At 37.8% G+C, this 14,682-nt stretch overlaps 1 protein-coding gene across 1 annotated transcript in view; it reads left to right on the top strand.

Annotated features, from left to right (window-relative positions):
- Positions 1-14,682, top strand: part of ANKRD31 (ankyrin repeat domain 31) — a 125,546-nt gene that overhangs the window by 109,725 nt on the left and 1,139 nt on the right. The window contains 2 exon segments of the mRNA XM_024732796.1: positions 1,640-1,742; positions 4,419-4,490. Of these exon segments, the coding sequence (XP_024588564.1) occupies positions 1,640-1,742; positions 4,419-4,490 (175 nt within the window).

Here is a 14,682-nt window from a genome sequence, read left to right as displayed (position 1 = left end):
TTTGCTTTCTTCAGTGAACTGTTGGTTGTTTAGTAGCATATTGTTTAGCCTCCACGTGTTTGTGAGGATGTTTTGCAGTTTTTTTTTCTTGTAGTTGATTTCTAGTCACATAGTGTTGTGGTTGGAAAAGATGCTTGATATGATTTTAGTCTTCTTAAATTTATTGAGATTTGTTTTGTTGTCTAGTATGTGATCTATCCTGGAAAATGTTCCATGTGCACTTGAAAAGAATGTATATTCTGCTGTTTTTGGATGAATGTTCAAAATCCACTGTTGTTAACTGTTAGTTGTTTGGAGAAATGACAGGTGGCATTCAGTGGCCTCACCGCTCTTTCTCCCTGGCAAGTGAGGAGGGTTTAGCATACTGAGTAGGCCAGGTCTGTTCCATTAACATTACCAAGCTTTGTTTAGTCATAGGATTGAGCTAAAAGTCTGCTTAACCATTCTGTATTCCTTAGGCCTTCCTCGCTCTGTTCAGTAACAAGCATTTCCTGAGCACTCAGGATGTGCTAGACAGCATGCCAAAAGTATATATTATCATATATATTATCTCCTTTACCCCTCCCAACTTAAAAATCTGGAGATACTCATTTAACAGATGCACAAACTCAGGCTCAGAGGATTTAAGAATTTTGCTTAAGAGCTGGGACTTAAGAGCTTTTTCTTAGTATTGTCAGGCACTATATGAAGAGCTAGAGAATAAAAATTAATATTATACAGATCCTTCTTCAAGGAGCCTATAGTTTAATGGAAACGGACACATTAATACATAATTTCCTTTAAGTGGGATAAGTGCCTTGACAGAAATATGAGCACAGACTTTATGGGATCCTAGATGAGGGTCATTACTTGAGTTTAGCAGTTATAGGAAGGCATCCTGGAGGAAGGGATGTCCAAGTTAAGACTTGCTGGTTTAACCATAGTGAACCTAGCTTCTTGGAGTATACTATTAGACTGCTCTAGAACTAGGTCCGGAGGACGCAAAGACCCTTGGACTCAGAACATTTCTGGCAGGTGTTTGCCAGTCTACCTCAGTCCAGCCCATTTGTATGTACATATTTCTAAGCTCTGACCTTTTGGGCTGATAAACAATAACTAAGTTCAAAAACAAACCAAGAAAAACAAAAAAACTTTGATGTATAGACCTAAAATGCAGTTAATCTAACCAGCTGTGTATCTGATTTCTAGAAAAGTACCATTTTACTTTTATGACTTAATTTTATTAATGCAACATTAATTTTTTAAAGTTATAAAGTAGCAGGTGCTGGATTAATATTTGTTGAATAAGTGAACATATGAGAGAATTAATGATACATATCAGGGATCAGCAATTTTTTCTGTAAAGGGCCAGATAATACATATTTCAGGCTTTGTGAGCATATGGTCTCTGTCAAAACTACTCCATCCTGTTGTAGCATAAAAGCAGCCATAGATGTTAAGTAAATGAATGGGTATCACTGTGTTCTAGTAAAAGTTTATTTACAAAAAAGATGGCAGCCCAGATTTGGCTGTGGGCTAGTTTGCCAGTACATAATGTACAACAATCAGTACTTTACTGGAGTTACAATTTGCAGGAGAAAGGTGTATTTGCTTCTTATAAAATATATGATTTTGAAGTTCTGTGTTTAATTATGTGCAGGTAACATACCGGGGGAAGGAACTTTTAAAGTATATTTCTGAGGAATTACCCTTGCCTCCAGACCCAAACTTGGTACCTCAGCAACATCAACCTTGTCTTCCAGGTATGTGCAGACCAACACCTGTTTCTTAGTTGTGGGGAAAACACACCCACATCTGCTGATAAGACATTGCACTTGTCTTTTTTTTTTTTCCATTCAGGTTAAATTCACATGATATTCAAAGAAACATTTTAAAGTGAACAATTCAGTGGCATTTAGTACATTGACAGTGTTTTACAACCACCAGCTCTGTGTAGTTCCAAAACAGTTTCATCACCCCAAAAAGGAACCCATACCCATTCAGCAGTTACTTCCCATTCAGCAGGTACTTCCCATTCCCCACTCTCTCCAGTCCCTGGGAACTACCAGTCTGCTTCCTGTCTGCATGGATTTGCCTAGTCTGAATATTATATAAATGGAATCCTTCAATATATGACCTTTTGTGTATGGCACCTTTCACTTAGCATAATGCTTTTAAGGATTATCTACATTGTAATAGTACTTCATTCCTTTTTATGGCTTCCATTACATATATATATAAACCACAGTTTACTTATTTATTCATCCTTTGATGGACATTTGGGTTTCCACTTTCTGGCTGTTGGACATAGTGCTGCTATTAACAGTGTATACATATATTTGTTTGGATACCTGTTTTCAGTTCTTTTGGGTGTATACTGAGGAGTGGAATTGCTGTATTAGTTATTATATGTTTAACTTTTGAGGGAACAGCCATTACTGTTTTCCACAGCAACTGAATCATTTTACATTCCTATCAGCAATGTACAAGGGTTCCAGTTTCCCCACATCTCCACCAAAACTTGTTATTTTCTGTTTGTTTGTTTACAGCACTCCGTTTAAACACCGTTTAACTTAAATTCTAGAAGAATGACACCTTCTCTCACAATTCCTTTCTCTGAATCTGTGATGTGCTTACTTTAGGTAGATTTTTTTTAAGTGTCATGTAAAAGGGAAAAATGGTATTTTTTTCCTTCCTGCAGGCATGATTTGGTTAGTTTTCCATATTTTCTAAAAATAGATCCTAGATATTAGAATTAAGTCTTTGCTTGTTAGGGTACACTAATAAACCTTCAGAAAACTGAAGAGAATGTGGTCTTCACCAGTCAGCAGCCGATTTTGAAGTTATTGGAAAGGGCGGTACACATTTATGAAAAGCAGACATAGTTATGTCACCCTTCTCTGTTGCAGTGCACCCTCTTTTTCCCCCAGTTACCCTGTCTTAGACCAGTTGGGGACAATATATGAGGACAGGAGGTACAAAACAAAAAATGATAATTCTGTGACAACCAGAGTCAAGAACCAAACAGGATTACTATCACAAGCCTCTAACCAGGGGTTTCCCAGGGTTACTCCTTACCTTACAACAAATCCCAATAGTTCAAAGTACTTTCCTAAGTTTATACTGAATTCACTCTAACCTTTGTCTCAAAAACTGGCTTCAGAATAAGATGCATTTTCCCCTGTTTTCTAAGGATAGCCTCAAAAGTATTTTTCATCATTTTGGGGAAACACATAAAATAAAACAATTGTGGGGAAGTTAAAGAGCTTATGAAACTGGAAGGAGTTGTAGTAATTCATGGTCTTTGGTTCCTTACCTGATCTAATCTTAGAGATAGGCCAAGGAACCTGAGTTTTTAGGAGTGATTCTTATGCAGCCAGCCTGACTGTTGACTTTGAATGACTAGTAGTATCTGATTTCTTATGCAGGTAATAATTTGAAAATTCTTAATATTCAGCCCTTCACTTTGATTCCAAAGCACACCCACTTTTGTGCTTGTACACTCAAGCCCTCTGTCTCTCTGTCTCTCTTGTCCTTCTCGTCTCTCTGTCTCGTGCACGTGCGCACACACACACTTGAAGGAAAGTCAAGCAAACCCTTTCTCCTAGTTTCTATCCTTAAGAGTCAAAGCAGAAATATAGGTTCTTCCTCATATCAGAAAGCATATCTGCTCCTCAGATTTTCTAGCTCCAGGCACGTATTTCCAGCCCCAGCCATGCGTCTTCTTCCTCAGAGGGCTCACAGTTCCTCTGCTAAATGAGCATGAAATAAAAAATGGGTTCTGAATTGCTGCTTCTGTTGCCTGCAGTATAAACAGTTTCTTGTTACTAATTTCTGTCCAGAAATCCTGAATTTTCTTTCCTTTAGATACTTCCGAAAATGTTAGTGCTAATTTGAGAACTGTGGAGGCGCCAGTATGCCAACCAGCATCTTGCTACCTTGATCTGGACCTAGGAATCTATAGACAGGTCCCTGCAGGCATCCGTAGGCTGCTGTTGAAGTTTTGTTTGAGCATCTTTGATTTAGGATTCTTTTGTACCTGGTTTTGTGGTACCTGACAGAAATCCAAAGACCTGGTAAGTTAGAAAAATGTAAAGTCTCTAACTTTATTACAAGCAAAGCATTCTGGAGAGAATCTTTTCCCCTCTTCTGCATATCAAAATGTGGTAATGGAAGTTGTGGCTCTGACATCATAGAGACCATAAAGTCTAAAGGAAAAACATGTCCACATGGATTTATTTAGCCTACTTCAGATCATGAACATATCTGTTCTCTTATGCTTTTTGATGATCACACTCTTCAGAATACTGTTTTTTGGAAATAGTGGACTAGGAAGAGATATTTACATTTCCCATAACTGGGATGACCATGTATCCCCATTTGACTGGGGCAGTCCCTAATCCAGCAAAATTATTAGTACCACTCCCTTTCACTTTCAGACATGCCTTGTTTAGATGACCTAGTACAGGAACCAAGCAAATAACTGTTGGAAAAAATGAAATTTGGACAAGGTGAAAAAAAGAGAAAGAGAGAAACTTTCAGTTTTATTGAAGTTTTTAACTGTAGTTTCTAGCATACTACTGTGTAAATAGATGGTTAAATCTTATGTATATCACTCTATATTATAAATAATTGCTGGTTACCTAATCTTAACCCCCGATAGACTGAGAAGATCTTTGAGTTCAGAGAGATTTTTGTGGGCTCTTGCTTCCTATTATATTCCCAATGCCTGGCATGTAGTAGCTTCCAAGTAAAATGTTCATTGAATAAATGAATGAGTGAATGGAAACATGAACATGATCCAAAGGACTGCTTATTTTAAAACTGAATTAACTTACAGTTGACGGTCCTCATAGGTGGACATTCCTAGATCTCACAGGCTATAACAGAATTTGTGGTGAAGAATTCAACAAATGGTAAATGGGATTTTGGTTAGTTAATACTATCTCCTTTATCTGAATTAATCTCCCTTATCTGAATTTTCTGTCTAACTGTGAGGTATAAGAGTGATGGCCCTTCAGGCTTAATTTCCAAAATATACAAACAGCTCATACAACTCAACAACAAAAAAACAAACAACCCAATCAAAAAATGGGCAGAGACCTAAATAGACATTTCACCAAAGAAGACATACTGATGGCCAATAGGCACATGAAAAGATGCTCAACGTCGCTAATTATTAGAGAAATGCAAATCAAAACCACAATGAAGTATCACCTCACACCTGTCAGAATGACCATCATTAAAAAGTTTACAAATAACAAATGCTGGAGAGGTGTGGGAAAAAGGGAACCCTCCTACACTGTTGGTGAGAATGTAAATTGGTGCAGCCACTATGGAGAACAGTATGGAGATTCCTTAAAAAACTAAAAATAGAGTTGCCATATGATCCAGCAATCCCACTCCTGGGCATACATCTGGACAAAGCTATAATCCGAAAAGATACATGCACCCCTATGTTCACAGCAGCACTATTTACAATAGCCAAGACATGGAAGCAACCTAAATGTCCATCGGCAACAGATAAATGGATAAAGAAGATGTAGTATATATACACAATTACTACTCAGCCATAAAAAAGAATGAAATAATGCCATTTGCGGCAACATGAATCGACCTAGAGATTATCATACTAAGTGAAGTAAGTCAGAAAGAGAAAGACATGTGCCACCTGATATCACTTATATGTAGAATCTAAAATATGACACAGATGAACTTATTTGTGAAACAGAAACAGGGAACAAACTTATGGTTACCAAAGGGGAAAGGGGGTGGTGGGGGAGGGATGAATTAGGAGTTTGGGACTAGCAGATACAAACTGCTATATGTAAAATAGATAAACAACAAGGTCCTACTGTATAGCATGGGGAACTATATTCAGTATCCTTTAATAAACCATAATGGAAAAGAAGATGATAAAGAATATATATATGTATAACTGAATCACTTTGCTGTATACCAGAAACTAACACAACATTGTAAATCAACTATACTTCAAAAAAAAAGAAAAAAGAATGATGGCCCTCCACATTTTTCTCAACCAGAAATTTCAAAGAGAACTATTTCTCCTTTCCCCTCATCCAGTTTACTTCTACATATCATTTTGGATTCATGGTGTCAAGAAAATCATGAGTCATGAAGATAAGTGATAAAATGACTTGCTTCAGTAAGTCAGAGATAATGGAAGAGCTTTTTATTTATTTGAGTTCTACACAAAAACTAGTTAACTTGGCAACTTGAGGCAATGTATTGATAGACTCCAGGATGTTAAAATGTGGTATATTAACACATTCGAGGATATATGTTGTTTCTAATGAAAGATTGTAAACATACCAATGCTAATCTTTAAAAATGAAGTTCTGTTCATGAAATGTTGATGAAATCCCTGAAGTATCTGTCTCTAAAGTCCTTTATAAGCTTTAAAATGGAGTGAGTCTATGATGCATTTTCCCTTAAAATTTCACAGCTTCGTCCCAAGCCTCTCTCCCCTTTGCCTACTTGGCTGTAGTTCCTCCTTTGTGTTATTGAGGGAATCTTCATCAATAGTTCAGTATATATTGGAATGGGAAAAATGAACATTCCGAAAACTTCTATTACATAATGTGAACATTATGTATAAAAATATTGACATATTTTTCACAAAGTTCTTTAGAAAAACATTCTGTTAATATAGATCACATTTCATTATTTACCTGGAAAGCCAGTTTTATATATTTATGTCCCCTGTCACCATAGTACCAAGACACTCAAAACACATGAAGCTGAATGTATTCATCTAAGCAAAGCAAACAAACAAAAAAGAGTATCTCCTGAGGCCTTTCTTTTCCCAGGCTATCATTTAATGCACACTGATTATATAATTTATAATTTTCTCTCAGGAAGATCTAACATCACTTGTTCATTTGAAATAGAATATGCTTTTTCAGGAAAAAAATAGACTTTTTTTGTTTTTAATGAAAACGGTCTTTGACCTACTTATAATCTGTTGTGAATAAATGACTTTAAAGAAAGAGTTTTCTTCATTTCAGTGCTGTTATTGTGCTTCATTTCTCTGTAAAAGTATATGTAATAGAACACAAACATTCACAGGTGCTTCTGTTTTATGTAGTTAAGAACTTCTTAAACAGCCAAGGAAGATGGGTGCCTGATAACAGAGCACGGGGTGTTTATTTCAGCTCCTGTTTAAACTCCTGATCCTTTTTCATTATTTTAATCGTATTTTTTTTCATCCTGGTATTTTATATCTACTGATAGGGGAGGAAAGAGAAGAAAACAAATTACCTGTTGAGCATTTGCCATGTGCCAGACCCCCTGCCAGATTATTTTACATACATTAGGACATTTAGGAGCTTCTTTTTAGTAGAACTCCAAGGTTCACGTCTGTACGACAGAGACACAGAAAACCTGAACACTTTACATATAAAATCAAGTATCAAATCCAATTCAGCTTAAAGAACCACCTATTAATTTCAATTTTCCCCTGAACAATGAGGGCCTAAATAGTTTTAAACTTCTAAGTATAATAATCAAGCCTGTTTCTTGATTCCAGTACAGTTCCACAGATGGCTTTTGATATTATCCATGTAAATCTGGGCAAAATTATTAATTTAGTTTTAGATATCCAATCATGTAATACTCTATCACCATATTTATCCTTTAGGATCCTTCATTTATCAGAAGACACTGAACTTTATTTTTTTTTCTTTGGCTGCATTGGGTCTTCGTTGCTGTGCATGGGCTTTCTCTAGTTGCAGCGAGCGGGGGCTACTCTTCATTGCGTTGCGCAGGCTTCTATTGCAGTGGCTTCTCTTGTTGCGGAGCATGGGCTCTAGGCACGCAGGCTTCAGTAGTTGTGGTGTGTGGGCTCAGTAGTTGAGGCTCGGGGGCTCTGGAGCACAGGCTCAATAGTTGTGGCACATGGGCTTAGTTGCTCTGTGGCATGTGGGATCTTCCCGGACCAGGGCTTGAACCCGTGTCTCCTGCATTGGCAGGTGGATTCTTAACCACTGCGCCACCAGGAAAGTCCCTGAACTTTGTATTTAAATAGCCATAGTAGAATTTTTCCCCCATCATAACTAGAGCAGATGTAGTTTTACAACTCATTAAAATTATTCATAATCATTTTGCCTTCGATTGGAATTATATTTCTGGTTCAGGATGAGAATGTATACATAAGTATGTTCATTTTCATTTGTAACTAGAGCAAGTGATGTTTCATTCCATAATCGTAATGAAGTTTAGAATGCTTAGTTTGTAAGCACAAGTTCTGGAAGTCTGAGTTCAATAATTTTCAAGTTAGAAGTGAACCTAATAGATCAGCTAGTCTTGAACCTGTTTTACAGATGATGAAACTGAGAACCAGAGGAGTAAGATGGGTTAGGGATGTGTCAGAAGTGAACCATCAGTTAAAATAATGAATCTGATTATTTTTGCTTTTGATATATTAAGGGAATTTTTTTCAAAAACAGAGGAAAAGAAACAAAATTGAGTTATTTGTAGTGAGGTGGATGGACCTAGAGACTGTCATACAGAATGAAGTAAGTCAGAAAGAGAAAATCAAATACCGTATGCTAACACATATGTATGGAATCTAAAAAAAAAAATGGTTCCGAAGAACCTAGGGGCAGGACAGGAATAAAGACGCAGACGTAAGGAATGGACTTGAGGACACAGGGAAGGGGAAGGGGAAGCTGGGGCGAAGTGAGAGAGTGGCATGGACATATATACACTACCAAATGTAAAATAGATAGCTAGTGGGAAGCAGCTGCATAGCACAGGGAGATCAGCCTGGTGCTTTGTTTCCACCTAGAAGGGTGGGATAGGGAGGGTGGGAGGGAGGAAGATGCAAGAGGGAGGAGATATGGGGATATATGTATACTGATTCACTTTGTTATACAGCAGAAACTAACACACCATTTTAAAGCAATTATGCTCCAATAAAGATGTTTAAAAAAAATTCATCAGCCTTACATAATTGTGTATTATCATATGTAGTATTTGTATTGTGTATTGTTTTTTAAGTGTCAATGTTCATTTGGATTTATCTACATATTTACTACTTTATTTGCTCTCCATTCTATTTCACTTCTCAAACTTTCCATCTAGGACAAGTTTCCTTCCTGTGTTATATCCTTTAGAATTTCCTTCATTCATAAACCCTCTCTACTTTGTCTAAAAATTATTTTATCTCACATTATTTATTGCATTTTTCAGTGGTCATTGAAATCTGGTATAAAAGACGTTTTCATGACATACATTAAAGGTTCTCTTTTACTGTAAAAAAAAAAAAAACCCAAGAAAACAGAGGAAAAAGAACAGTAAAAGTTAAATTATTTTTAACCTAACTAGTATGTCATTTTGAAGTGCCAGTTTTGGGCACTGAATAACATGAATAGTTGCATGAGCCATTCTTTTGACTACTAAAGAATCTATCAATTCAGTTTAAGCAGACTTGTGCAGAATATCTAAAGTCTGGTGATATTACTTGAGGGAGATTTATTTCTCCCTACCTTGTCCATAAGCAGAATGGTTCCTTAGTTCCTTTGCTGTGCATTTCCTGTTGGGGCTTAGGGACAAGAAAAGACAAATGTCCGATTAAATGGCCATCTTCGTAGTTGTACTGGGCTGCTAAATGTGCTACTGTTTAGAAATTTTATTTATAGATCTCAGAGGGCACTGACTTTGCCTAGGGAATCTACCCCAAGTAAAAGTGAAAATTAAAGGGAGAAGGGCTCCTACCTTCTAATGGGGTGAATTGGTGGTTTTCACAGTTCTGATGGAAAAATTCTTTGTCACAAAGCTACAAGTAGATGTCCTCAGTTATCATTGCAAAGAAGATGGTAATTATTTGACCAAATAACAGATTAAGTTACTATCTCTCAGGGTTCTAATTTCTCTTTACCTCATTCACAAAAATTCTTTCAGTGACAGAACTTCTTTTTTAAATCCTCCTATTCCTCTTTGTTTCTTTGAGGCTCCAGAGCCACAGGTGTCTGGCCCCTTAAGCAGAACTGAACTTCCGAGCACTAGTCCACTTAATCCTCCCCACAGTGAGGACTGGGAAAAATGAATAGTTGATATTGTCAGACTGCTTAAGACTGTGTGTGTGTTTGCTCCTGGTATTACAGTGCCGTACCTGTCGGTTCATGTTGCTGCAGATCACAACAGCTTAGTTTTTCTAAGATCTTTCCATGGAACAGTAACAATTTACTAATGGACCCAAAGTAAAATCATTTCCTATAAAGTATATTAAATGTAAACGTTTTACATCCAATATCTGAATCTTGCTGCTTCATTCCCTCTTAGCCACCTACCTCCAACATGACTGTCAGGGCTAGAGTGGAAGCAAAACTCCAGTGTTTGGGAGCTTCCCATTTGGAAACGGGTCTTTTAAGTGTGTGCTTCCTGCAGTCCCTTTATTTGTTGCTATGCTAACTGGCTGAAAGCTTGGTGGGAGTAGTAAGCATTGTAGTAAGAGTATAGACTGCATTGGTGAGGAAACTTTAGTTCACTGTTCTTTTATATTTAAGTGCCTGTATTTTGTGCAACCTATTAAGTTCCTATTAAGTAACAGTTTATTGAGTACTATAAATGAATTATTAAATAAAAAAAATCTAAATCTCAGTTTCCTAACTACTTGGATTCTTTCCCTTTCTTGTCTCACATGGTTGTACAAGGATTAAAGTATTGAAAAGTGATGGACAAATGTGTGATATGACTATTAGAGCACAGAAACAAACTATAGAAGGATATGATATACCCTAGGTTGTTAGCGTTGGTTACCTGGGTAGCAGGGGAGTTGGGGCAGGGAGAGGATTGCAGGAAAACCATACCTTCGGGCCAAATTTAGAGTATATACAACAAAGTAAAACACTGAAAATAGTTCTAAAAGCCCTGAAAGCAGGAGACATGCAGAGTGAGCCCAGACTAGGGCCCACAGAAGAGAATCTCAGTTCTAGAACTGTGTTCTCAGCCGCTATAGTAACAGGTTATTACTTATTTCTCAGAAGATTGATAATACAAACCACAATATATTTTTACTTATTTTAAGTAGCTGTAGTACACAGCATGTATGTTTAATTTTTTATGAAAAGAAAAAGCAAAGCGTTTTTAAAATATTACATACTGGCATTGATGCTTTCAGGTATGCTTTCCATATGTAGACATGGAGAAAAGGTTTACTCAACTTCAAAAAAGGAAGAAAAGCTAGTGAAGTTCTTTGTCTTTAACTTTCCTGAATGTTATTTGCCTGGAATGATTCAAATAATTTTGAAACTTGTACTATTATGTAATAAGATAACGTAGCAATTGTATAGTTACTTAACACAATTCAAACTGGGATCATAAATTTGAAATCAGTTTGCTGTATTCTTACATTTTCTTATATGAGGATTACCCTGTTTAGCTCAGTTTTCTGTATGAATGTGTTTCTTGTTTTGTTGCCCACCCCATCCCAATATTACTGGGAATTGTGGATAACAACAAAGAAATCTGGAAGCTAGAAGTTGTGGTCAGCCAAAGGTGCCATATCCTGGTATCATGGGCTGGAATGAAGCGGGTGGGAATGCAGTGGCAGATGGAGTTCAGAGATATCTGTTGCGGAAGAGGTGGTAGAGGAGAAAGAAAAGGCAGCAGAAGATGAGAGGTAAAGGAGATGAGAACAGGTGTTTTGTAAGGAATGGTCTTTGTTTCTTCCAGTCTGATCATTATGGAAAAGAGGCTATTCTGTGAGAAACTGGGGGATGGTCTCAATACTGAGTTTTGTGGTGTGATATGTATGTTCCCAGAATTTCATGTCCATGGGCTTACCCAGGAAGTGGCACCTTCTGTTACCACAGAGCCACTTGCAGTTTTCCTAAAGTCCTGCAGATTACAGGAAAGTCAGGAGTGTATTATGCTGACAGTGAAATTAAGTGGATCTGGGGGTGGCATTTTGGCTGCCATGATCTCTGTTCCTTTGAAAGAGAAGCCATGTGAATAGCCACTAGACAGAATATCAACCAAATAACTTCTGTGGATATATCATGGCTAACCTGTTGAGAAAGTTATAAATCAAGGCCATCACACCCTACTGACTTTAGTGATAAAGTCAGCCCTGCTTAAAAAAAAGAAGGTGGGCCTAAAATGGTCCCTTTATCTTAATTTATTACAGCACGTAAGGGAGAGAGAGAGCCAGATCAACTCCAAGCAAAGCTAGTTTAGAGTGCAAAGCCGTATTGAATAACACTTTACAATTTTACAGAAAACTTTCACATAGGTGTTATTTTCTCATTTGACAAAGGTGAATGATGGGAATGGTAAGACAAAAGGAAAAAAAGGTTTAACACTAGCATTACTTTATTGAAAACTCCAAACTCCACTTCTGTGGGTTAATAGGTTAACAGATGTCCATCTGAAAATGCTGTTTTTCAAACACTTTTGTTATGTCATCTCAGCATCCCAAGTTTGGGCCACTCTGTTTCCAGCATGTCAATTGGGAAGATGGGCAGGTTGCTTCCTGTGGAGCTACTGCTTATCATTCTGCACTTTTGTTTGTGACCTTCTCTATGTGAGCCCTATGGTGATAATTTCTGGTTACAAACAAGATGAAGCTATTCAGGTGCTCTTGGCCATCTCTTACAAGTGCCCACGTTTGGGTCTGTGACTTTTAAGGCAAGGCCCATTCACTGGAAAGAGAATAGGGTTTTTGTGCATACAGGCCCATCCTTGCTCTGATGAAACTAAGCTAATATTAGCAAAATTAATTTAAATTAATATTTAAAGCCTTATTTCCATGGGCTTTTCCTGAAGGATGAATGCTCTCCACTCCCAACTTTTGTGAGGTACCTTGCTTCAGATAGTCTATAAAACAAACCTGCTAATGAGGGGATTATTTTGTTTACATATGGACCATGTGTAAAACAGTTTAAATTCTTTGGGTTGTAAGTAACAGTTTAAAACCCAAATCAGACTGGCTTACACCCCCCATAAAAAGGAATTTTATTGACTCATGTACATGAAAGACCAGGAGTAGGTTCTTCAGGCTTAAGCCAGTGTTCACAGAGCATGACTGAGCACCCAGTTTTTCTTGCTTTCCATTTCTCAGATCCATGGTAGCAGCCTCTCCTCTCATCATCCCAGAGCTACATGCTTCCAGATTCAAGTCCAGAGGGAAAGAATTTGGATGTGACTCTTTCCCAGAAGGCGAAACAAAGATCTCATTGCATGTAACTTCACTCCGAATGGGTCGTGTTCTTACCCTGAATCAATGCCTGTTCACTGATTGGCCCAGATCTAAACAAATCAGGAGATGAATGTTGGAAGGAAGAGATATTGAATTATGTCCCCTGAACTGAGCAAGAACTTTCAGACCAAAAAACTAAGCAGGCAACTCCATAAAGGGTAATTGTGAAGTTTATTGTGGGTAACTTACATACGGGTAGGAAGGATCAGGAAGAGATGATCCAGAAGCATTCATAGCCCGACTCTGCCTCTGAAAAGGGTAAGGAGGATTTAAAGGGACCAAAGCTAAAAATAGAATCTGACTACTTGGGAGAAGTGTGGTTGGTCCACACCGACAGGAACCCCTGTTTTTCCTCCCTGCCCTTCCCTGAGGGGTCTCATGACTGTTAACTACCTGCGTCAGCAAAAGGCATACTTCCAGTTTTCATATCAGTTGAAGACAAGGATAAGCTGATAGAGAACTATTAACTATCTGCGTCAGCAAAGGCATTCTTCCAGTTTTCATATCAGATGAAGACAAAGGTAAAAGCTGGCTTGGGTGCATTCCTTGTGAGTAGGCTAAAGTACAGTCATGCAGAAAGGGAAGGGATAGGACTGCAGACCTAAGATGGAGCTGACAAAATGGAGTCAGTGTGGTTCAGCCACACAGTTGAGAACAATTCCACCAGAAGCACATGGACCAAGTGTGGGGAAAGGGATGGTCCTCCAGAGGCAAATTAGGGTGGGATCACCATTAGAAGGATAAATGGGTACTTTATCAGGAGCGCCAGATATCCATGCAGATGTGTAACTATGTAAACATTTGTACTGCTTAGAATTATGAACAAAGCACTTGGACTATACATACGTCTATCTGAAACTGTCTGGCTGAGGTCACACAGATAGCATGTTGGTGCTAACCTTGGAATAAGATTCAACTAGTTGAATGATGTATAGCTCATATAGCCAGTCTCCAAGAAAGGAATCTCTGAGACTGTCAGGGAGCTTAAAGAAGCCAGTTTTAGTATCATTGGCTCTTAAACTGGCAGAGCTAAAAGGGACCCTGCTGATCATCAACTCTCTCACCTCTCAGAGGAGATGGAAATCTAGATAAGCCATATAACTTGCTTGAGATCACAACCAAGTTTGTGTGACCTAGAAAATTGATCATCCATCTTCCAGCCTAACACTCTTTTTAGTAATAACTACCTGCTATAATAATAGCAGCTACTATTTATTGAGTGGTTGCTCTGTATTAGGCAGTAGACAGGCATTTCACATGCAGTATCTCATTTAATCTTTACAACTGTTTTATTCTCAATTTATTGGAAATTGAGGCACAGAGGGGCTTTGTATAACTACCTTCAGAAGCTTCAGTTATCCATTTTTTGCCTTGGTGTTTTAGACTGCAAACAGGCTTCTTTCTTCCAAGATAGGTCAGTGCTGATTTACAGCTCTATCTTGGGTATAGAAAATGGAGTGAGTGAAGAATGACCTGGTCAG

This window comes from Neophocaena asiaeorientalis, unplaced genomic scaffold (genome assembly GCF_003031525.2).
Source record: "Neophocaena asiaeorientalis asiaeorientalis breed wild unplaced genomic scaffold, Neophocaena_asiaeorientalis_V1.1 scaffold515, whole genome shotgun sequence".
In the NCBI taxonomy this organism is placed as follows: Eukaryota; Metazoa; Chordata; class Mammalia; order Artiodactyla; family Phocoenidae; genus Neophocaena; species Neophocaena asiaeorientalis.
Note: the sequence above shows the minus strand (reverse complement) of the source record. Positions and strands in the feature narration are given on the sequence as shown.